Here is a 24,286-nt window from a genome sequence, read left to right as displayed (position 1 = left end):
CTTTTGTAGCATTATAAATGTCTTTACTGTCACTTTTGATCAATTTAATACATACTTTCTGAATAAAAGTATTAATTTTTTTATCATGCTAGCACACTAAAGAAAAGTAACTAATAGCATTATAAAAAAAGAACAAAGATTGATGCAATTTGTGTTCAAATTTCTGTGATCTTGAAGAAGACATGTATTTTTATACACCCAGTGCTAATTGTCACATTCCTTCCAACAATAGAGAAAATTCTCAGTTTTTTAAGTGACGCTTTTAGCTGAGAGTCTGTAAAAATCATGATGAGGGGAATTGCCTGGGATTCACCACAGGTACAACAGATGATCATTTGTCTCAGATGATACACTCTGTCACAAATGGTTAAGCATTAACTGGTTTCAAGGGGGCTTCTAAATGGAGCGGACAGAATTAGAAGGGGCTTTCATTGATTGCAATCAGAGGAACTTGGGGGGAGACTGCTGGCTCTCTAAGTGGAGGAGACACTGTGGAGAAATGGTTTGGCGGTTCAGGGAGGGTAAAGCGCTGTACTGAGAACAGCGTGCGTGTGGCACAGAGAGAAAAACAACACTGATTATCCATAAGACGTGAGGCAGGGCGCTGATGGCAGAGCTGCCGGAGGCCTGATTGAGTGATTTACGTGGCTGGCAGCCAGAGAGATGGAGGTACATGCTGGGTACAGGTGGCACGATTAGCCTGTGCATGACTCGGCACAGCGACATCTGCTGGCCATCAATAGAACTTACCCTGCTTAAAACAATAGCTTAACCCAGCCTAAGCTGTTTTTGCTGGTCTCTCAAATTGGTTTGTTGACTGGTTTAAGAGTGCTTTGTACACTTTGCAGATAAACACCATCTTGGCCAGGCTTAAAGACCACATTGAACCAGCTTAAACTGCTTCTATTCATGTTTGGTAAGATATCTGAAGTTATTTCACTCTTAATTCAAAGTCAATTTGTAAAACAGTACATATTTTGTTCAGGAATAAGAATAAGAATACCTTTTGGGCTTACTATTGACAAATAGATGCACTTGTGATTGGTTATATATATATATATATATATATATATATATATATATATATATATATATATATATATATATATATATATATATATATATATGTATATTTGTTTTTTTTTGTTTTTTTTAAAGTCCAGTCAAGCAAGATTTCAACACATGACCTCTCTCTATTAAACCAAGAAATATTCCACTCAACCCCAACAGCTCAGATGAGGGTATAGAGATAAGGTACTCTGCTCCTCTAAGGTTGAATTCTAGTAACGCCCCTGGTTTGGTCCAAAGTGATGGTGATTGGAGTGAAAGGAAAGCTGCTGTCACAGGCAGAGGGCTGGAGTGTAAATCTGTTGAGAAGAGCTGAGAGGTAAGGACACATGCATTAGGACAAGACAGGCTGTCCCTCCATTGGGAGCTGGGGTGGGGGGGAGACAGAGAGTGATGTTCAACCATGGGAGATTGATGAGCTGTCTCTACTCTAGCAATTGCATAGGTCACAGGAGAAGAACGGTGTCATTCTCTCTCTCCCTCTGTTTCTGTCGCTCTTTCTTTATCGTGCTTCTCTCTTTATGTTCAACTACGCATCATCTTTCGCACAAACATATGAGTCCCAGACGTCAAAGAGCATATCTCTGGGGTAAGATTTTCTCTCTGAATGACTTGAATGGGCCCGTAGGAAAGAACATCAGAAATTAGATCACAGTATCAGTTAATGTAGAGCAAATAGGGTCTTTTGTATAAATTCTGGAAAGCAAAATAATGATTTTCAAATAGGTTTCTGAACATTTCCCTGTCTTTCATTGATCGTCTTGGCCCAAACTTGTACCATTTTTGGAGCCAATGTTGCTGAGTTGGGCTAGTTCAGATACTCAAACCAAGGGGTCAAGATTTGGCTGGTTAGCTCCTGCTGATACATGCTGTAACTACACAAATTGAGGCCAACCAAATCTTTCTCCTCTAATAGCCATTCAAAATTAGTGTGTCCTGATAGAATTCTTTTGCAGGCAACATGTAGCTTATATATAGCATATACTGTATTGCAATTTCACCCCAATGAATAGTCTAGGCCTCCAAACAGAGCCATGATTTAAAAGTTCTGCAAAGCCATTGCATTTACATATTTTGGGGAATTAAGTGCTTACTTATTGATGTCTCTGCATATTAAGCTGGGAATCAATGATTGCCAGTTTTCCTCTGGGAAAGCATTAGGGTATTTTGTTTTGGAAGGGATGCACAATATATGTGTTTTCAGCCAATATTAATTTTTTTCTCCATTTATTAGTGCTAATAATTTATTAACACTGTTAAATGTAATCTTTATTACAAATCTTAAATGAATATTCATTTTTCTTACTGTACTTTATAATGTTGTAATGCCTAAATTCACTTGTAGCTTTTTAGTGTTTCATTTTAATTTATTTAGACCAAATTGTATTATGCTATTAAAGGGGTGGTTCAATGGTTTTTTTTCTAGGCTTGATTGTGTTTTTGGGGCGCAGTTTAACATGTCTTAATGCTTCGTTTTTTTGATTCGCTAAAGCATCTGGAAACACCACGCCCCTTACCATTTGTTACCGGTTACGTGGGCTTCGGTTATATTGTATGCTCAATTTGATTATATTGCTGTATCAAACTGAGCCCGAATCAGACCCAGATGAACAGCAATCACAGCTTTTAAAGGACGTTTAAGAATGGTATTTCATTTAGTATTTGTGTCAAAGTGTTTAGATGTTGTCACTGCTGTTTGTTAGCTTTCAATATACAGTTTTATCCTTATTAAAATTTTATTGTAGCTGAATACATGACTGAGTAGTCGCTTTTTTGTATAAGTATAGTGTTTAATTTACAGCATGAACAACTGTTTGTCTATGAACATAGAAGTTTGTTGGTGTTTGTTGAAGTATGCACTATAATACAGCTAACTGGCAAAAACGAGTTGCTCTTTGTTTACGTCCTAGATGCAACCAAAAATAGCAACAGAACTATAAGCTTAAAAGACATGTACAAACAATAAAACGTACTTACAGTTTGAAGCCAATAAGCAGCAGCTTCAGCTTTTAAAGTGGGAACTGCTTCTTTCAGTAAAAGCCTTTGTTCAAATCCAGCATTGAACTCGCGTAGATTCTGGAAGCTTTCTTCAGCACCGCATCCAGTGTAGAAAATATCACAGATTATAATGGGTTCTATTATCTTTGACGCGCCTCGCCGCTCGCATCTGGTGTACACAACTCTTCCGCTTTCGTTATGCTGCATGACATGGCCTCGCCCATTTTTTTTTTGCGTGTTTCCGGGGGCCTGTTTTGCAGGGTTTATGATGTCACCAACCCGGGAAGAAGCTCGTTGTAGTCCAAACCGGTCGTTTTTGTAGGCAATAAACTGCCTTAAGTTTAAAGGCAATATCTCCGTTTGCATTGAACTTTCAGCACTGTAACTTTGCAGATACTGTTTATGCTCAAGCAGCAACATTACACACTAACTAAAGTAAAAAAAGTGAAATCGCATTGAACCACCCCTTTAAAATAAAATATATGTTAATCATTGGATTATCCTACTGGCCTTAATTTTAATATTAGTGCATTCCTAAAGGGTTAGTTCAGGGTTCGTCATTAATCACTGTCATTAATCACCCTCATGTCGTTCCAAACCCATAAGGCCTTCGTTCATCTTCGGAACACAAATTAAGATATTTTGATGAAATCCGAGAGGGTTTTTTTATCCTCCATTGAAAGTGATGAAATTACCATCGTTCAAGGTCCAGAAAAGTAATAAAGACATTGTTAAAATAGTCAACGTGACTACAGTGGATCAACCCTAATGTTATGAAGCACTGAGAATAATTTTTGTGCTCAAAAACAGAACAAAAACAACGACTTTATTCAACAAATTCGTCTCACCCCTGTCATTCTCATTCGCTATTTCCATTGCAGCACTTCCAGGTTCTACGTGCGAATGCCAGCTCAGTATTGGCCGGCTTCTGCATCAGCATCACACTGAGGTTGAACCACTGTAATCACGTGGACTATTTTAACCATGCTTGTACTACTTTTCTGGACCTTGAATGACGGTAATTTAAAAAAGAAAACCTCTCGGATTTCATCAAAACATCTTAATTTGTTTCCCGAAGATGAACGAAAGTCTTACGGGTGTGGAACGACATGAGGGTGAGTGATTAATGACAGAAATGTAATTTTTGGGTAAACTAACCCTTTAATATGGATATTGTGTGTAATTCGAACATAATGCTCAAGAACGCTTCTCAATATGAGCCAACTAGGCTAAAACTGTAGAAAGTTGTAATGAGCACACGTTTGCACAAAGAGAACAATACAGATGCAATAATGATGGGATGAAGCCAGAGGAAGAAAAGAAGGCAGGAGATGGATTTGGAAATGACAGAGAAGCGCTGGTAGGAGGACGATGTGACAGAGAGAAGCAGCTCTGCAGACTCTGATTTAAGATGTTATCACTAGAGTTGCGGGGACGGGCACGGGGACCGTCCCACACGCCTGCCTTTCTGTCAGTGAGCATATGAGGAACCAGTCAGCAATCTGATACACCAGACAGGAGAACAGAGACCGATTCTGTGCACACAGAGAGGAGATGGACGAGCAGGGCTACTCTAGCTGTTGAATAATTCTTTCTCTGTCTGAGATACAACAGGGGCGGAGGCAAAAGAAATCCACCTGGCATTCATTTGACTGTCAAGTTCTCAGATTAAAGAGAGAGTGCACGAAGGATGGAAAGAGAAAAAAGAGAGAGAGTACAGATGGAAATGAGGAGGAAACGAGCCAGTGATGGCAAGAGAGAGAATTCCTGTCAGTTCTGGTGACCTTTGACGGAGAAACTCAAGGTTTGCGAGATTGCCGTCTTTCCCTCTCCATTCCTGTCACTTTTTCCACAGAGAGGCATGCCAAAATATGATGAAAGACTGGCGTGAGTGGCTGTGACATGACATTCGACACCGTCAACTCGAAACCCATTCTGCTGTCACACGCACACACTGCCTCTTGGGGTAAATTGCTGTAATTTGTGTTATGCTTCTCAAAGAGAGGTGAGGAGGAGGAGGCGGGCTGCTGCGGGGGCTTTCATGCTTAAACAAGTCTATTTGACTTTAGAGAAATGTGCAGGTGATTGCTTTAATCCATTTAAAGCATGCACACATCTTTCAGCTAACGTTCCGAGCGCACGGCAGCGTTCGGATGGTTCTTACTCCTGAAATTGTGCAAAGAAATTTCAAAGAGAGAAATCAAGGTGATATTAACATATTTCTGAGAGGTTATGTCATGTCATATCTTGTATATATTCGGTATTGTGGGAATGATTCTGGTAGAGGTATGACAAGGTGAAGCACATGTTGAGCTGATGGGAATGAGGATAAATATTCCCATGTGTGGATCTTTTGTTTTTCCACCTTGCCTCATCTTTGGCACTGCGCTCATTCATCACAGTTGACAAAGGTTCAGCACACATCTGAACACAATATGGACACGTGCACAGCACTGTACCATCATACAAGGCCAGTCTCTCAAGAGACATTAAAGAAATAGTTTGCCCAAAGGTCAACGTTTGGTCATTGTTTACACTTTTTCATATCATTTCAAACCCAAATGACAGCACTTTTATTGTTTGGAAGAGGAGTAGGGCTGGGAATCGATACATATTTCCCAATTTGACTCTATTAAGATTCACAGGCTCTTCACAGATTCAATTCAGATATTGTTTCGGTTTGATTCATTTTTAATTCATTTGGATATGTTTCAGTCATATTGTCCATTTTGCTTACCATTTTGGCACTTTATTAAAGTGTTACATTGTTAAAAAATTAACAACAGGGCTCAAATTATGGAGTTCAGTTCAATATTTATTTAACCAATGAGTATTGTTAATGATTCATTTGAAGAACTCCGGCAACGGCCGTACGCGTGTTCACAGGAGAGTCAAGATCCGGCAGAAGGGTGACGACCTCTGACCTGACGTATGAATGACGTAGGCATAGGTCAAGCAAAGGTGAGAATTGACGAACTCTGAAGTGCAGAGGATAGAGCAAACTAAAACAGCAGTCACAAATTAGAAGTCGAAAATGAGAAGTATTAAAGAAAAGAGGAACTATACGTTGGGTCAGAGGTCACCCTTCCGCCGGAACTTTCTCGTGAACACTCGTATGCCGTTGCTGGAAGCCAGTGATTATAGTTTATAAAGTTTTAAATATGGATATATATTTTTCTTACAAAAACCTATCGCTTCACTTCAGAGGGCATTTTTCAACCCATATGGATTTCTTTTATGATGGATGGATGCGCTTTTTGGACCTTCAAAAACTCTGGCACTATTCAATGCCATTACAAAGCTGGGAAGAGGCAGGCTATTATTTAATATAACTCAGATTGTTTTCAGCTGAAAGAAGAAAGTCATATATATGGCTTGAGGCTGAATTAATTATGAGATAATTTTGGGTGAAATATTCCTTTAAAAGAGTGGTTTCTTCATCAGTCAGATTACACTGGTTGCACTGATTTCTATTCACTAAAAGAACCGGCCAATAAGAGTCTTTTACATAGCCTAGATGAACAAACATTCTCCAAAGCTTGTCTTTTTGTTTTCCACAGAATAATACGCGTTTGGAACAACAGACAATAAGTAAATAATGACAGAATTTTGAATGCATTCCTTTCAGTAATGAAAAGCCATGACGTTTTTTTTTTTATTTCTGCAGAGTGACAATGAACTGAGAATGATTTTAAAACCCTGAAAAACTGAGAATCATTTTCTTTGTGCTCCTTTACAGATGCCCAAAGTATGATTGTAGAACCACATAGAGCTGAGGGGAAAAAAATACTCCGTAATGAATCCCCCACTACAGAATCCATAATAGCACTCATATCTGTTAATTTCATTTCCATTTGAAAAGCGGTTTGATTTGAAAAACATTGTTACACATCAAAAGAAAGAGACTGGAATGGGGCCCATCCTATTCATCTCCTTGCCTTGACAATATAGACAATACGTGCAGTATGTGCCCATTATCCGTTTCTATGATGGAACATCACTGAATATCCAACACTTATAGACTAGCGCTAATTACCAAACTGAAAAGGAATGAAAGGGAAAAATGAAATGTGGTTTAATAGGAAAATAATTATGATCAGGACTGTGCATTTGTGAATTGAAAAAAAAAAAGGTTTTGTTTGCAATACAAAGCAGCTTCATTTATTAACATACGGATTAATACAGAATAAAATATTCTCTAGCTCGGCATTGTAGCACCAACAGTCCCAGGATGTTTGATGTCACAGGCTGATTTGTTTTGATCTTACCTGTCTGTGCATGTCCATTGTGCCTCAAACAGAATCCATCAGCCAGATGACATTGAGTGAGAGGTGTTGTTATGGAATCTACCAGCAAGGTGGCTGAAGCTATAACCAGCCAAACCTTGACCGTCTGTCTTAATAGTGTTTTAGCAGCCATAGGAAATATGCCACCCAACAAAGGCATAACGCAGTAACTATGCCAACGGTGAAACTGAGAACAATGGCTTCAAGTTTTTTGATTACATTTTGATTGATTTGATATCAAATTTCACACTCCATTGTCTTTGAATCTGAGCATAGTTGAGCTAAACCCGTCTATCAGAACAGATAGTCTGAGAGACATGCAGTGACCAGGTGCAACTTAGATTTAGATTAGATTAGTTTTACAAGCAAGTCATCAATTTTTTTTCTTAAAGGGTTAGTTCACCCAAAAATGAAAATTCTGTCATTAATTACTCACTCATTCCACACCTAAGACCTTTGTTCATCTTTGGAACACAAATTAAGATATTTTTTATAAAATCCTATGACTCAGTGAGGTCTGCATTGATGCAAGTTAATTTAAACTTTCAAATACCCAGAAAGGTACTAAAGTTATATTTAAAACATGTTTAGTTTTAAATTACAGAATTTTCATTTTTGGGTGAACTAACCCTTTAAGGCTGGTCATAGCATTTTTAAAATCATTCACATATATATATATATATATTTTTTTGTAAACCAGTCTAATTTGAATCCGAAAAGTAACTGATAGTAAACAGTAAGCCTTGGCTTTATGTCATTAATTACTCACCCTCATGTCGTTCCACACCCGTAAGACCTTTGCTCATCTTCGGAACACAAATTAAGATATTTTTGATTAAATCTCTTCAATAGACAGCAATTTGACCACCACTTTCGAAGGTCCAGAAAGGTACTAAAGACATTGTTAAAATAGTCGACGTGACTGCAGTGGTTCAACCTTAATTTTATGAAGCGACGAGAATACTTTTTGTGCGCAAAAATGAAACAAAAATAACTTTTTTTCAACAATATCTTCTCTTCTGTGTCATTCTCATATGCTGTTTATATTCAGCGCTTCCAGGTTCTATGTCCGAATGCCAGTTCAGTAATTTTTGACACGTACGATCACACCGGTCTGATTAGAATGTTCAGTGCATCACGTGATCAACGCCCAAATTCAAATGTGCGTGCGCGCTTTGATTGGCGCTAAACCAGAGACGGACGCGCGCAGCGCTTTTCATATATTACATACATGCAGTGTTTTCAACCAAATAATGTTTATTTTAGGTTTCAGACATTTAAATACACATGAGTACTAACAAAACAATATATTTAGAGTTTGTAAAATACACAATGATGTCTATAGAAGCGGAAAAAACAACCCTTTCCATTATAATTAGACGACACGTTTAATTCTTATCAGATAACGTTACACATTGTGAAAGTAACTTTAAAGCTTACTCTATTCTTCCCCAGTTCACCGACTCACTTACTTTCATGTATTTCGGGAGAAGTGGATAAATTAATGGGTTGTAAATCCAACAGATCCGATTCTGTGCGGCGCAAACTAACATGGCGGCGCCCATCGCGCATATAGCTCATCTAACGCGATCGTTATAAATGTGTTTAAACAGCAAAACACATCCACTTGCACATATTTGGCAATCGGAATATTAGATATTTCATGCTATAGTTAACAAATTTGTGAATATTTTGAATAACAAAGGAAAAATTAAATGAAAGCAGATCATCATTCATACAGTGCTGCGGTGTGTCATGTAACAAGCGATGACGCGTCACCATGGAAACCATAAAGTGATACGTTCTAAATAACGGTCGCCTTAAAAAACTCACGCTGGGGGGTCAGCCAGAATATTTTAAACTTACGTGCGAAAGGGTTAAGTGACTGTTTATGCAACTGCTGTGATTTCATCATAATTCATTTGTAGAAAATGTGTGGTTACAATGTTTTGCCCATTTGTAGGGCAGTACGTTTTATCTGTAACATCTTATATAAATGACTAGTTGGGTTAGTAAGATTTTTTGGTAAGATGTTTTTGAAGGATGTCTCTTATGCTAAACAAGACAGCTTTAATTTGACAAAAAAATATAGTAAAACTGTAATATTGTGAAATAATATTTTCAATTGAAAATAAATTTTCTATTTGAATATATTTGATGATGTAATTCATTGCTGTGAAATAAAGCTGATTTTTCAGCATCATTACTCCAGTCCTCAGTGTCACATGATCCTTCTGCTGATTTGGTGCTCAAGAAACATTTCTTATTATCAATGTTAAAATTGGTTGTATTTTTGTGGAAATCGTGATTTTTTTTTTTTTTTTTTTTTTTTTTTTTTTTAGAATTCTTTGATGAATAAAAAGATCAAAAGAACCATATTTGGACTAATAGTCCTATTTGAAACGACATTTTTTCTATAACAAAGATCTTTACTGTCACTTTTCATCTATTAAACGTGTTGCTGAATAAAAGTATTAATTTCTTTTTTTAAAATCTTACAGACCCCAAACTTTTGAGAGGTAATGTCGCTGTAAAAACCGTTTGAAATTATTTTAAAGGAAGACCCATTGTCTATTCAACAATTTAAACTCGTTACTTGACAGTTGAAAGCTGCATACCTATTTAAATGTAGTGGGAGGGTCTATACCTCCAGCCCGACCCCTCCGTCACTGTGATTGGCTCTCATTTTGAAGGCGGGGCCTTGGGTACCACATGGAGATGCTGTGTATCGGTGGATGCGGGAATGAGTGAGAGCATGGTTGAATGATGCCGGTCGAGGAGCCACACACAAAACATTGACATCTCGTATTAAAAACTTAAAGTGCAGATAGTGTGCAAAAAGCTAATTTATATTATTCGGTGGTGGCTTGGGCTACATTTGTAGTATTTTATTGATGTATAAGGGATAAAATTCAGATTTTAAGGACAGAGTGGCAGAATTGATGGAATAATGAGGGCGCATTTACGGAATCCCACTTTTTTCAGATTTCCTATGGCAAGTTTTTTTATTATTTTGATTGCCGTTTCTTTTGTGCATTCGACTGTCTTTTATGGACAAACTGAGGAAAACGCACCGCCTGGAACTGTTGTCGCTGGGTTTCTTTTTCCTCTGGAAGACAAATGCAAAGAATCAAACTTGGCTGGACTTAAAACAGTTTTGACAGGGGAGGACTCGTCGGATTTTTCACTCGAATATCTGGACAACACAGGATTCGTTTTGAAAACCACCAAAACTTTTGACGGGAAATCCAAATCGAGCTATACTTTGATCGCGCGCTTGCCGCGCTGCAATAAAACAGCGGAAGAAGTGGCGGTTAAAATCGAGATACTTGATAAAAACGACAGTACACGACAATTTAACGTAACAACTGACAGGATAGAGATTCTTACCGATGTCAAAAGTCGAGTTAGGAAGCCAAGAGCCGTTTCTGAAGCAGTGTCCTACACCGTTACAGTTTCCGAAGATGTGAAAGTCGGAGATTTGATCTTTACGGTACCGGACCAGAAGTTCGAGAAGAAGTGGTTCGAGGTGGTTTCGGACGGGCACTCAGCGGTCCAGATGGAAAGAGACTCGGGGCGCGTGTACTTAGCGCATCGTTTGATGTCAACAGCCGAGGTCATGGTTAAAATCCACAACATGAGAGGTATGTTTATGTAGCCTTTTTTAAATAAACAGTTTATGCATTAATTGTATTATTCAAAGGGATAGCGCACCCAAATATGCAAATCCTGTCATCATTCACTCACAACAATGCTGTTCAAAACCTGACGTTCTCTTCACACAAAATGACTCGAGACTCCAGTCACCATTCACTTTCATTGCATCTATTTCATACACTGAAAGTGAATGGTGACTGAGTGAGATTGTCTTTCTGCCTAACGTATCCTTTTGTATTAGTAGCCTAATGACAGAATTTGCATTTTAGGTGAACTGTTCCTTTAAGTTTGCATAGATCTGAAAACTGAGCACAAGCATGAAGGAGAGGGCATCGTCCTGAACCATAAATATTTTCTGTCGTTAAGGGGGTTATTTCCTTTTTCACTGCGCTTCACAGATCTTAACGAAAATCATAGCGCACGTTATCGATATGTTATAGTTTTATGACATTTGGGACATGTACTGATAATTGTAAACGTATGCTTCATCTGATGTTTAATGTGAGAGAAAAAAAAAACACATTCAAAACATAATAGGGTACAACATTCAGAGGAATGCGCATGCAGTGCCAGTAACAATGAGTTTTTATGAGCTAATGAGATGCAGCATATTATTGTAATGTTATGTCTGCTGTTGATATTTAAATACATTTATGCATTTGGAAGATGCTTTTATCTAAAGCACTTTACAATGCACTCACGGTGCACTTTTTATCAGTTCATGCATTGAGAATCAAACCCATGACATGGTGTTGCTAGCAACATGTTCAAGCCCCATGAACGATATAAATTCAACGAGAGAGTATATTTGGGGGGTTAAGTTTAACTACAGCAGTTTGTCCACTGCAGTTTAGTAATCAGGTAAACAAATGATAGAATATGTGGCAAGGTTTAAGTGAGAAGCACAAGCATCAGATGTATGTTCAGATCCCATTACGATGTTTTCTTGAAAAAATTGTACTGAAATCATGAAAGAAATTGAGAAACTGGAACAGAGGAGCAATTTGTGATTGGTTTGTAATACTCTAATGCACTTTGCCGGATAACTCGGCTTGAATTATTGTGAAACTGATACATAACGACATGTTGGCTAAACTCAAATGAGATCATTTGGGATCATCAAGTAACTGGGTTCAAGTGAACATAAATGTTATGGAGAAAGTCTTCTAATTATGACTGAGAGTTTAGCTTAAGTGGTTGAGGTCATGCAGGTCTAATTTCGCTAATCAGAGCTCTAAAAGCAAACCTTTATTCAACTGTTTGTTTGGGGTAATTAGTGATATTTATTCACCTGGAAGTCACCAGACAGCACATGTGGTCTCAAATACCTTCGCTGGGGCAGATGTGTAGTTGACGTTGGGGGATATAAATGTTTGTTTTTGCAAGCAAAGGTCCCAGTCCATCACCTGAATATGCCATTGGGGCTGTTTGTGAATCTGATTGAGGTCATCTCAGTGATTGTTTGACAAAGTGAATTCAGAGATCAGATGAATATACCTCTTGACATGTTTACTGTAAGTGCTCCTCTGAAAAAATGGTGCCACGTGTTCCCTTGAAAAGAGAAATAAGATGTATTATGTACATTTCTGTAAAGTATCCCATGGTAGTCCTTTAAGGAATGTCCTGTCGTAATGATCTTGCATCTCCTGATTGGAGAATTACAGGATAATTTAAGTTGGGATGAGAACTTGGAAGAAAGCTCTATCATCAACAGTGAACAGAACAGATGTGGCTTTTTAAAATTAAACAAGAGGTTTTTTCTACACTTAAGAATCTGTGTATCGTCTGCCTAGCACATGTCTAGACTATGGGTGGGCAGTATGACCATAGTCTTATTTATAAGATTACATACATATGCATGACAATATAGTTATTTTTGCTGAAAAAAAAAAAAAAAAAACTACACACTTAAAAACAAAGGTTCCAAAAGCAGTCATGTCCTGTAATTCACAGATTTGATTTGATTCCTATTCATAAGCTATTGAGTAGACTTCAATTTCATTTGATTAACATTTTGCAGTGTTTCAGAATGATTTAAAGTGATCATTTATCTTTTTGAGCTATTTGCATGTTTTTGATTCACTAAAAACATTTCATAAGAGTCATTTGTTCGTGGTTGGAACTACACTGGTTGCGCTGTATGTTTGTTTTGGCAAGCTGTCCATTTTTGTCATTTCACAGACAAAAATACTGTCTGGTCTGCATTTTCTCTCCTAGTCTGGTCTACAAACATCAGAACACGTTGTGTTTTAGCCTCTCTGTCATTTCAACACAGCCATCTCTTTAAAACACTACAACACAGTGGAGTGTCCTCTCCAATCTTCTGTGAGAATTCAGCACAATGGGAACACAGTCCTGTTGGCAGTAGAAGAGCTTTGTATCTCATTTTCGGAGGCAGTTTGAAGGACTTTCTCTCTCCGAACGCTTGTATGGTGAAGTCAAGCCAATGCAGGGTCTTCTGGGAGACAATTATTTTTGAATCCATTGTGAAGCCTCATGCTAACACAGTTCGTTTGAGTGCTTTTGGAACGGGGCTGTTTGTTTTGTCCCGTTTAAGTGCAAAGTTTGGATGAGAAAGTCCCATCTGTTAACAGAGTGAAGACATACTCCCTCATAGTCCCCGTAGCCTTTGATATCTGACTCACAATGTTGCTTCTCCAGGTAACAACTGCACAGTTGGATAGATGCAGACCCAATTTATGCCAGACATTTTTTCATTTGAGATTTGTTCTCAAGATATTAGCACGCACCTAAAAATGAGGGCTGTCCTGTATCGATATATTGTGATTCTATTTTTCCTGAATCTTGATTCTTTTGATATTTTTTTTGTATGTTTGCATTAAACATTTTATCTGTCTGTCCAGTTTTCTTATATGTAATACCGTCAAATACACTGAAACTGAAATTAAAACTGAAGTTCGGTTTAACTTCAAGAAATTATGACAGAAATATACCACTATACTACTTCTCAAAAGTAATAATAATAATATTATTATTTCTGTGGAATATATACAGCAAAGATATTTTTTTTTTCATCCATGTTTTACATTTATACAGTTCTATTGTGCAGCATCTTACTTGACAAAAAATAAAATTGTAAATTTAATTGTTATATTTTCATTTGATTGCATTTTAATATTCATGGGGCCCTAAATTAAAGGTGCTAAAGAGGATGTTTTGTTTTAAACATTTTTGCAATATTACTTGAAACTGTCTTTACTAACTGATAAAAGACTATTTATCAGGTGCACTGAAAGGAATAATATTAATATACATCATCTGTGCACGAGGTAGGGCCTTAAAAACATCAGCCAATCGTTTACGCGATCATCGCAACATCGCAACCCATGACTTTGGCACTGCTAGCTCCATGCTCTACCATTTGAGCTACAGGAACGTTATATTCCTTATATATAACGTATATATTCCTATAATATTGACCTGTCACATTTGTATAACTGCAGTATGAGGGACACCAGTATGGTTGACTCACCCCAATGTCACTTGCCATTTCATCAAGAAGTCACTCTTAGAGCAAAGAGGCTTAACAGTTTGTCCCGCACAATTAGCATTAGCATTACTATGCAGCGCACACAGTGGGGACCGCGGGGCAGCTTTCTAATCCTCATAAAGACCATCCCTGTGGTGCCTTCATTGGCTTGGTAAACACTGATAATGGTTTGCGTGCTGTATGTATTTTTCTCTTTTCCAGTCTTAAAGAATCCATAGACTCATGAAAGTTTAAAAAATCCTTACAAAGACTAACTTTATCTGTCTTTGAACACTGTATAGTCTGCTTGAGGAGCTCGTCTGGAGCAGTGGTGGGTCTAAAAGAGGAAGCAAGGGTGAACGATTGGGTGCATGTTCAAAAAGGACAATCAAGTGGCAGTCGGAAGTCATCGGATGTGTTTTGAGTGCCCTGCGGATATACTTTGTAATGCATGTACATAATTATATAACTTTTTTCAAGCAAGTTATTGCAATTTTTTTGTTATTATTTTACTTGGTTTAACCACAGTGGCCATCTTTGTGTCATGGACCACTACAAGATACATATTAACATTTTGCACATTCTTGTTCTTTAGAACTTACTGTGAAGTCCAAAGTTCCTCTTAACTTCCACTTTAGGGGCAATTTATAATGGGAAGGGTTCAAGTTTCTCTTTTTTTAATCACTTAAAAAAATTAAAACTGATCAAGCAACCTCCTTTGGATGACTTGAGATGGATTGATCCATCTGACATCGTGCCATAGTATCCAAAGTGTTGTAAAAATAAAAAAGAAAGTGAAAATGTCAAATACGTTATTGCAAGCAAACTATGTCGGGTTACTGTCAGCCTTTACACCAGTCACTTTACACCAGTCACAGAAATCTGCAACTCTTGTTGAAAATGAACAATGTTCGGCCACTTTGCCACTTCAAGTCAGTGTGAACGCTGGTAACTAATGACTGTGCATTATTAATGAACCTCAACCATCAGTACATGGAGTTTCCATCTGGCTTCCATTGGACATTTTCACCCTCAGTCACCTCATGCATGTCAATAAATCAAATCTAAAAAGGGCCAGCAAAGTGCAAGGGCATAGATCGGTGACCTTGCATGCTTCACAGTGATATTCACAGCTCTGAGGCAGTAGAGTTTTGTGGCTTCCCTTTGGCTCAAGACCCATTATATTCCAACCGTCCTTCTCCCTCCAAGCTCAGAAATGTTGAGTGTACTTTAGTTGTAATTAGGGGCAGCTTGCCCTTTTGTCTCCTACATGCACTTGATTTGTTCTGAGGATTGCCTCTTCTGTCACACACTAGCCTAGCTCAAGCTCTATGGTCAGGTGGAATGTCTGAAAAAAAAGAACACTTTTTGAATGGTACTTGTGTATATAAAATATATAGTAAAATAAATAATATAGTAACCGGCAGGTAATTAATTTGGTCCTCACAAGAATTGAGCCATGAACCATCACCGTTGCAAAGCACTTAACCCCAGGTTACTCCAGCGGGATTGTTCCTGTAATAAGCCCATGACAAAGTATTGGAACAATAAACAAGAAGAAATGGAGTGTTGCTGTTATTATATGTGATATTTAGAATGAGAAATAGGAACGTTGTAGACGGTTGTGATGGCCGCCCCGGGCAGGTGATTAGAGATGTCACTCATTAGTCATCTGAGAGATGCTCACTTAGGCATGCTGTCAGTTTGAGGAGGTTTGTTTATCTGTAGTGGTCCATTAATTACTTCTACATCACTTATGCACTGACAGTAAATCCACAAGAGAACAATGACTCTTCTTCTCTGCCAGACACCTTTTAACTAAATATAACTCTTTAAATATTTCAGCAATCACCTCATAATTCTGCTTTCTGGAGAAGTTTTCTTTCTCAGATCTTCTTGTCCCCTGTGCCCTTCAGTGACACATTCAACTGGCAGAAGGAATTCAAATGCTCAGAGGCATCTCAGACCACCCGTTTCTTTGGGTTTGTACAATTAGTTCTTTCCCCATCTGCTGTGGTTAGCCTAAGGACCTGACCATGATCCCCTGCTCTAGAGAGAGGACTATTATAGCAATGTGCACAGGAGATTTCACCCTGCGTGGAGTTATTTTGAAGATCACACATTGTGCGTGGGGTGATGGGCGGTTGTTTGAGATGAAGTGATTTTAATTGTGCCTTTAAATTCATGCTGTTGCGAGTGAGCGCGTTTATGTGCTCAATCGGAGAAGTTCAGAGAGCGCTGCAGGATATACTATTGCGAGGAAGCCAAAGCTTTACAGAATGATCTTTTTTGGTTGTAAATGAAGCCCTGGAGAGCTGTTTGTGTCCGTTTGAATCAGTGTTACTGAGGGGCAGACAGGGCTGGTGAGAAAGGAGGATTTATGTGTATTTTGAGTGTGTGCTGCTGTTGCATGCATATGTTCATAGGATTTTTGACGCGTGAGATCACCGTTAGTAAAGTCAAAACCGTCAGTTATTGTCAAGTCTGCTGCTGGAGGACAGAAGAGTATTTTTGTTAAGGATGGGTGGTATTCGTGCTACAAGTGTAAACCCGAATAATTTGGCAAAACTCAAAAATTGGTTACATCAAATTGTTTAAGTTAGGAAATTCAATGTATAAGTAAGCAGAACTGGCATATTTTATTTTGTAGAAATTTTATTTTGTAGAAATTTTAATTGTTATTAAATTGAAATATTTGAGTAAACTAATTTATACATTTAACTTAAAGGGGTGGTTCAGTGTTTTTTTTCTAGGCTTGATTGTGTTTTGGGGGCACAGTTTAACATGTCTTAATGCTTCGTTTTTTTGAAAATGCTGTATTTTTCATATATTTTACCTTTATTCTACACCTCTGTTTCCACTGTCATTCGAACAGCTCGTTTGACTTCCTGCTTCTAAGATACCACTCCCTCCAAAATACGCAGTGTGCTCAGATTGGTTAGCAGGTTGGTAGCTGGCCCAGTGTATCGTGATTCGCTGAAGTGTCTGGAATCGCCACACCCCTAACCATTCGTAGTTAGTGCTTCAGTGGAAATGTAAATAATGGCGTCTATATTGCTTTATCAAATTGAGCCTGAATTAGACCCAGATGAAGAGGGTCAAGTTTGATCAGTTTTATCCAGATTAAAGCTTTACTGTAGCCAAATATATGACTGAGTAGTAGCATTTTTGTAAAGGTAGCGTTTCATTTATAGCATGAATAACTGTTTGTCTATGAACATAGACGTTTTTTGGAGATGTAACAGTTATGCACTAGAATTTAGCTAACTGGCTAGCGAAGCAAAAACAAGTTGCTCTTTGTTTACGTCCTAGATGCAACCAAAAATAGCAACAGAACTATAAGCTTAAAAGACATGTACAAACAATAAAACGTACTTACAGTTTGAAGCCAATAAACAGCAGCTTCAGCTTTTAAAGTGGGAACTGCTTCTTTCAGTAAAAGCCTTTGTTCAAATCCAGCATTGAACTCGCGTAGATTCTGGAAGCTTTCTTCAGCACCGCATCCAGTGTAGAAAATATCACAGATTATAATGGGTTCTATTATCTTTTGACGCGTCGCGCCACTCGTGTCCGGTGTACACATCTCTTCCTCTTCCACATGCTGCGCCACATGGCCTCGCCCACTTTGTTGCGTGTTCCTGGGGGCGTGTTTTGCAGAGTTTATGATGTCACCAACCTGGGAAGAAGCTCGTTGTAGTCCAAACCGGTCGTTTTTGTAGGCATTAAACTGCCTTAACTTTAAAAGACAATATCTCTGTTTGCATTGAACTTTCAGCGCTGTAACTTTGCAGATACTGTTTATGCTCAAGCAGCAACATTACACACTAACTAAAGTTAAAAAAGTGAAATCGCATTGAACCACCCCTTTAAAATTATCTCGTAATCTCAACATAAACATTTTAATTAGGGGAAACTTAGCTAGCTATAACAAGCTGTTTAAAAAAAAATGCTAACTTGCTAATTTGCTTGCATGTTAACAATAGCATGTTATAGCACTTGCTGAATGAGTACAGCCATATAAAACATTTAACATACATGTTCTCAAACCACATACACCACTTTTCACCATGATGGTAACTCTCCAAAAAAAACACATAAAACCTTCTTAAATTAGCATAACAAAACAATTGCTAAATCTCGCTACTGAATCTCCCACCTTAAAAAAAATAAAAAAAATACTTTTTTAAAAAATGATCCAAAATCAATTTTTGAGCAAGTACATAACCAGCCAGTTTTCAAAACTATCTCCTTACCTTAGCCGATTCACAACAGTAAGCTTGTAATAATGTTTTAAAATAAAATTATACTGGTGGATTTTTGCTGGAAATTTGAGCATGCAGCAATTTGTCTTTGCATCACATCTGTAAACAGAAAGGAAGGAGTCCCAGCTAGACTATGCATATAGGATGCTGCTGGTAGTGGATCATTTATAGCCTTTTCTCACAGCAGCTGAAATAATTAAACTTATCATTTTGATGGCAAATTGTAATACAGAAAGGTCCAAATGACAATCATCAGTGACAACTGGAGATTCACCTGTAGTCAAAAGCAAAAGACTTTGGACTGTGGAGTGGCTTCAGAAATTGAAATCTACAGGTAACGCTAATACACACTTAAAACATAGTCACACAGTGCTTATGTTGTTAACATTAACAATTTGAGAACAAAGTATAACAATAATAATTTGCATGGTTTGATGCGATATGAGCTAAACAATCATTAGATTTAATCACCATTGGCAGTGCGATTTATTGTAGGCTAATGCTTTTCCCCTCATTTGGTCAGAACAAAAGTGGCAGACATGTTACATACTTGTTCAGATGACATTTTCTGGTGAAAATTCCTACTTTGGTCATACTTCAAGACTACAATCTGTGATTCCGAAGTACAGGATCCACACCGGTATGGTGACTGACAGCGGTCATCTGCCGTGCCGATGCACAATGCCCGTAAAGATGATAATTCCACATATGACTGTAATTGCAGGTTGCAAACAGAGATGGCGACAAAGAGGCAAAACTTATGGACAGCAGCTTTAAGTTCGTCTAAATAAAAAAAAATGAGTTCATAAAACTCAAAACAATGAAATAGTTCAGTTTACTTAAAATATATCAGTTCTGTGAATTCGAATGAAAAAGAAAGTGCTAAATATTCATAAAAGTTAATTTGACTTAACTAATTTGTTTAATTTAAGTTTGTCCCACTCAAACCAATTAATCATTTTGGGTATTAGGGTTTACATCATGGTAACAAGATATTCAAGATATAATCATTTTTACTGGACATAAAAAAGTAATTAAATAAAATTATATATATATATATATATATATATATATATATATATATATATATATATATATATATATATATATATATATATATATATATATATATATATATATATATATATATAATTTTATTTATGTTAGTTTTTAAAAAATATAGTATATTATAATGAATCATAATAATATTAATCATAATATACAGTATATTATATAGTATATTATATGATAAATACATGCAAATATCCAGTTTTAGGTATCCTGGATGATAGATATACTTTCAAACTACTTCTTTCTCTGTCTATCTCTATTGCTCAGTTTCTCTGCTTGTTGTTTGTTCCTGTTTTGATCTCTGTGTCTGTACCCTGTCCTCACAGTTAATTGAACTTCATGCCAGCATGGCAGGCCGCCTGTCCATTGTGCTATAATAGTTTATTGACAGGATATGTAGAGTGGCCCAGAGCCATGGTGTTTTTTAACGAAGAATTAGGGCAAGGTCGTCAGAAACCCCCGTCCTCTCGCCCCGTGGTAAACTGCACCAAGCCTCAGCCACACGGGGCTTCCGTTTCAGCCTCAGTTTTTGATCTTAATTGTTAAATTGGTCATGCTGACTTGGATTTATTTTAATTCCTGGAGAAGAATGCTGTCACTCCTCTTTCCTCCCTCCCTTTCAGAAATCCCTCACTTTCACGGCAAAAGAAATTGCTCTTCAAGTGCATTCAATTGAAACCTTCCACTGTGGGATTTCACTCGTAAATTTATGTATCAAAGTTGATGATCAGAGTTTCGGCTGATTGAACTGATATCAGTAACAAAGAGATAAAAAAAAAAAAAAATCCCATTCTGCCAATGAGAGGTTTTGATTCGTCTTTCAATCTAGCTGAACACTCTTGCATTAAGAGATCAATGAGGACGAACTGTTCCCTTTTGTGTGGAAAGTGCAGTCACTGGAAAGAATTGCACAGTGCTTATCTTTGTGTAATAGCCTTTGAAAAAATAAGGTGAGATGTTTGCCACTGTGATTGTCCACCTGAGAATAGTGCAGCTTGTTTTGTTTTTTTTGTTTTTTTTAAACACTTTTATTTAGACCATGGTTTCTCAACTGGTGGTTTGTAAGATCGTAATATAAAATGATATAATTTTTTTTTAAAGAATTAAGTGAAATAAAATTCCAAAGTAAATAAAAAATAAAACCTTAATAAACGTGTATAAAATTAACATTTTTAATGGAGCATTTATTTTGATCTTATTAAAATGATTAAATTAGCTTAAATTATTTGCTATAACAATGTGAAGGTCATGTGACATTCATTATGTTCACTGAAATGTTAACTTTATTTAGTTTATTTAGAGCTTTAGGAGGTATTTATAACATTTACAACAACTCAGAGGGGTTCAGCTGAGAAAAATGTTGGAGACTCAATGAGTCCTGCACTCTGTCTAGAAACAATCTTCGTTATTCCATGGCATAAAGTTGATTTGAAAGGAGCACAGATACTTTGTTAAAGTCATTTGACAGTTAGAGCCATTAACATGAAAATTGTATCCGCCGACTGGTTTGTGTGCCAAGCATTTCGATACAGTTTGTGGGATCAGCATGTTTTCTTCCTGTATTCTCTTCCTTTGTACGGTGGAAAATGAGAGCTCTCCAAAGCCCTGACACACAGTAATTATGTGAACTCTGTTTGCGGCGAGCATCTGTCTCTCTCTCTCTCCCTCTCTTTCTTCTTTCTACGGTTTGCCTGCGTCTGCTGAATCTTGGCAACTGTCTGATGTCACCGCTAGAACACAAGCTGAATGCAACCCAAGGAAAAAGGACCCATTGCATACATTGTTAAAGGTATAGTTCACTCAAAAATAAAATTGGAATAAAATTAGGGTGAGTTACTAATTAGACCCGCAGCCTTACAGAGTACAAGCGGTTTGGAGATTAGATGGATGGATAAATGATGACAGAATGTTAAATTTTGGGTGAACTGTCACTTTAAGTACGTGGAGACTTAATTAGATCATTAAATATATTCAAGCTTGGCTTGCATTTGGTCTTGAGACCTGGTGGCAAAGAATTATCCCGATCTGTATTCCTCTCTTTCTTTCTGTCCCAGTACTGTGACCCAAATATGCAGCATGTTGTGAATGAACACCTGGGCCTTCAAGGCTTTTAGCCCACAACTGGAGGAACACCTGCGCCACACGCTTGCACACTCCATAGTCTCCAGGAGTCCGACACCAGCTGTTCCTGGCCTGTGTTGAACCTCATTGGAAGCAAAGCTAGTGGGAGCGTGTAGCTGTAGGTGCCCTGCCGGTTGTCAGAGGAGACGGATCATTTTGATGAGGCGAACTCATCAACATGTGTTGGAACATTCATGAGTCAATGAACTATGATGGGAAATCAATATTATGTAAGCACGCAGTCGAAAATCTCTCGTGTTACTGTTGATTTCATACGGGACCGCGGCGCAGTCCTAGATCATCATTTGCATATTGCTTTGCAGCTCCCTCTTTTGAAATGCCAACTTCAAAGAGCTAAAATAAACTGACAGAAAGAGGGACTCGTTTAAAGATTTAAAAGATGCAGAAATCAATTAAGCAAATACGCAATGATTTATTAGGTCTGTACACAGCAGAAAATCAACAAACAAACACAGTTTAAGATATTGCGTTTAACTGGAGTCTGTCCCGGAGATGTCTGTGAAATAAACACATACCCTACAGCACTGACGCTCGGCCCCATGGGTATAGAACTATTGCTCAGTTGGTGAGGTGTGACTCTCAAAGGCATCATTTATTCAATTTCACATGACAGGTTTGTTTAATGGATATTGAGTTGACTACATCTTAGTAAAAATGACTTTGTGAGGAAAAATAAAGGCCCATGCAGGATTTAAGGGCTGACTTATTGACTGCATACAGTGAATTTATTCCTGGGATTCGTTTTTTTTTCTTCAGATTGAGAAGAAGATAAATGAACGGGTTTAATATCTGGTTTAATATCTTAGCATAAAACATCAAAAGTAGCACCCAAATGAGTGATTTTAGAAAGCAAAGCATTTTATTTCAAGCTTCAATTAAAACCATGAATGTTCTTGAACAATTAATGTTTTCTTTTCTTTTTTATTGCAAACTGGTCTTAGTGGAAAGGCAAATGGCAAGGCAAGAAATATGAAAGGAACTAGATTTTTAATATATTGTCCACAAGTTCAAAACTGTTAGTCTAAGCAAACAAAAACACGCAAATTGCATAGTGCAAGTTATTCTTTGAGGGTTTAATACTTAGGGCAGGGACGTGCACAGGGGGGTTGCTCAGGTTGCCCGGGCAACTGCCCATATGCCCTTCTCGACTCACATTGCCCTTCCGAGGTGGAAAAAGTAAATAAAAAATCGTACAATGGATGCAGAATTTCACGTAGGCCTAGATTAAAAAAAAAAAAAAAAAAAAAAAAACGGAAAGCCTCATTCACTTCCATATTCGGGCACCCGTCCGAAAGTGAAAGTCAGTAGGGGAAGGGCAAACTCTGTTTACGTGGCTGCAGCGCTGCACGCGACTGGCACCTGAGCTGAGCCTGCATGAGCGGCACTAGAAGGAGATTGTCGCGGTTGTCGGGTGAGACGATTTAACGTTGCCGGAAGGTTATAATCGTTAACGAAAACGAACGAAAAAACGAAAACTAGGTGGGAAAAACATCGTCGTTAACTGAAATAAAAATAAAAATGAAGCATTACAAAAAAAAAAACGATAACTTACCAAAACTCTAATGTGTGTTTGGCAAAACTAACTCAAATAAAATAAAACTATAGATTAAATGTCCTTAGTTTTCGTCTTTGTCAATGTCTTTCATAGAGCAAACGTTCAGCTGCATTTAATTTCCCTGCGTCTCTCACTCACGCGTCTCTCTCACGCGTCTCTCTCACATACTCGCGCGCGCACAGCCCCTCCCCTCCGTGAGAACGAGTGTTGGAAGCAGGTTCGCGAAAGGTTGGTATCTCGTGAAAACCTTTACACAATCACACATTAAAAAGTGGTATAAAAATATTTTTAATTCTGAATATAATTTTGTCAGTGTTAATGTCGACCCGAGAAGCGAATGCTACTTTAGAAAGTTAGCTAGACGCAAGTTTGAGGTAAAATGCACTTGGGTTGGCGATGTCAAAACACTATTTAAGCTGTGATTCAAGTAAGGAATAATTGACGACGGGCCGTTGAATTATTAGAAAAATAATGCACACCTGAGGCGGTGATTCGGTCACGACTCGAAGCGGAGTCAATTATTCCGCTTATACCACGGTTATTGTCAGTCCTTCCGGGTTGTGTAGGGGAGTGCCCTTTTTTTAGGTCAGAGCAACTGCCCCTCAAAATTCCTGTGCACGTCCCTGACTTAGGGTAAGGAGTTTATTTAAAACCATAACCCTAGCAATAGCAGTAATAATACTTACCTTATAGACACTACTATTGACATCAGTTGTTGTCTATTTTTCCCTGTCATGAAGGAAATATGTACCTGTAA

The 24,286-nt window shown here is 37.7% G+C and overlaps 1 protein-coding gene across 3 annotated transcripts in view; it reads left to right on the top strand.

The window, feature by feature from the left end:
- si:dkey-22o22.2 (neural-cadherin) overlaps positions 1 to 24,286 on the top strand; it is a 176,812-nt gene that overhangs the window by 24,373 nt on the left and 128,153 nt on the right. The window contains exon 2 of one of the 3 annotated variants that reach the window (XM_048152637.1): positions 10,808 to 10,996. The exons of 1 other annotated variant lie outside the window; for it this stretch is intronic. In XM_048152637.1, coding sequence (XP_048008594.1) covers positions 10,808 to 10,996 — 189 coding nt within the window. Of the gene's footprint in view, positions 1 to 10,090; positions 10,997 to 24,286 lie in introns of those variants that run through there. One more of the 3 variants, XM_048152636.1, reaches the window with a different exon arrangement.

This window comes from Megalobrama amblycephala, linkage group LG13 (genome assembly GCF_018812025.1).
Source record: "Megalobrama amblycephala isolate DHTTF-2021 linkage group LG13, ASM1881202v1, whole genome shotgun sequence".
Taxonomy (NCBI): domain Eukaryota; kingdom Metazoa; phylum Chordata; class Actinopteri; order Cypriniformes; family Xenocyprididae; genus Megalobrama; species Megalobrama amblycephala.
The sequence above is the reverse complement of the archived record's forward strand: the minus strand, read 5'-3'. Positions and strand labels throughout refer to the sequence as shown.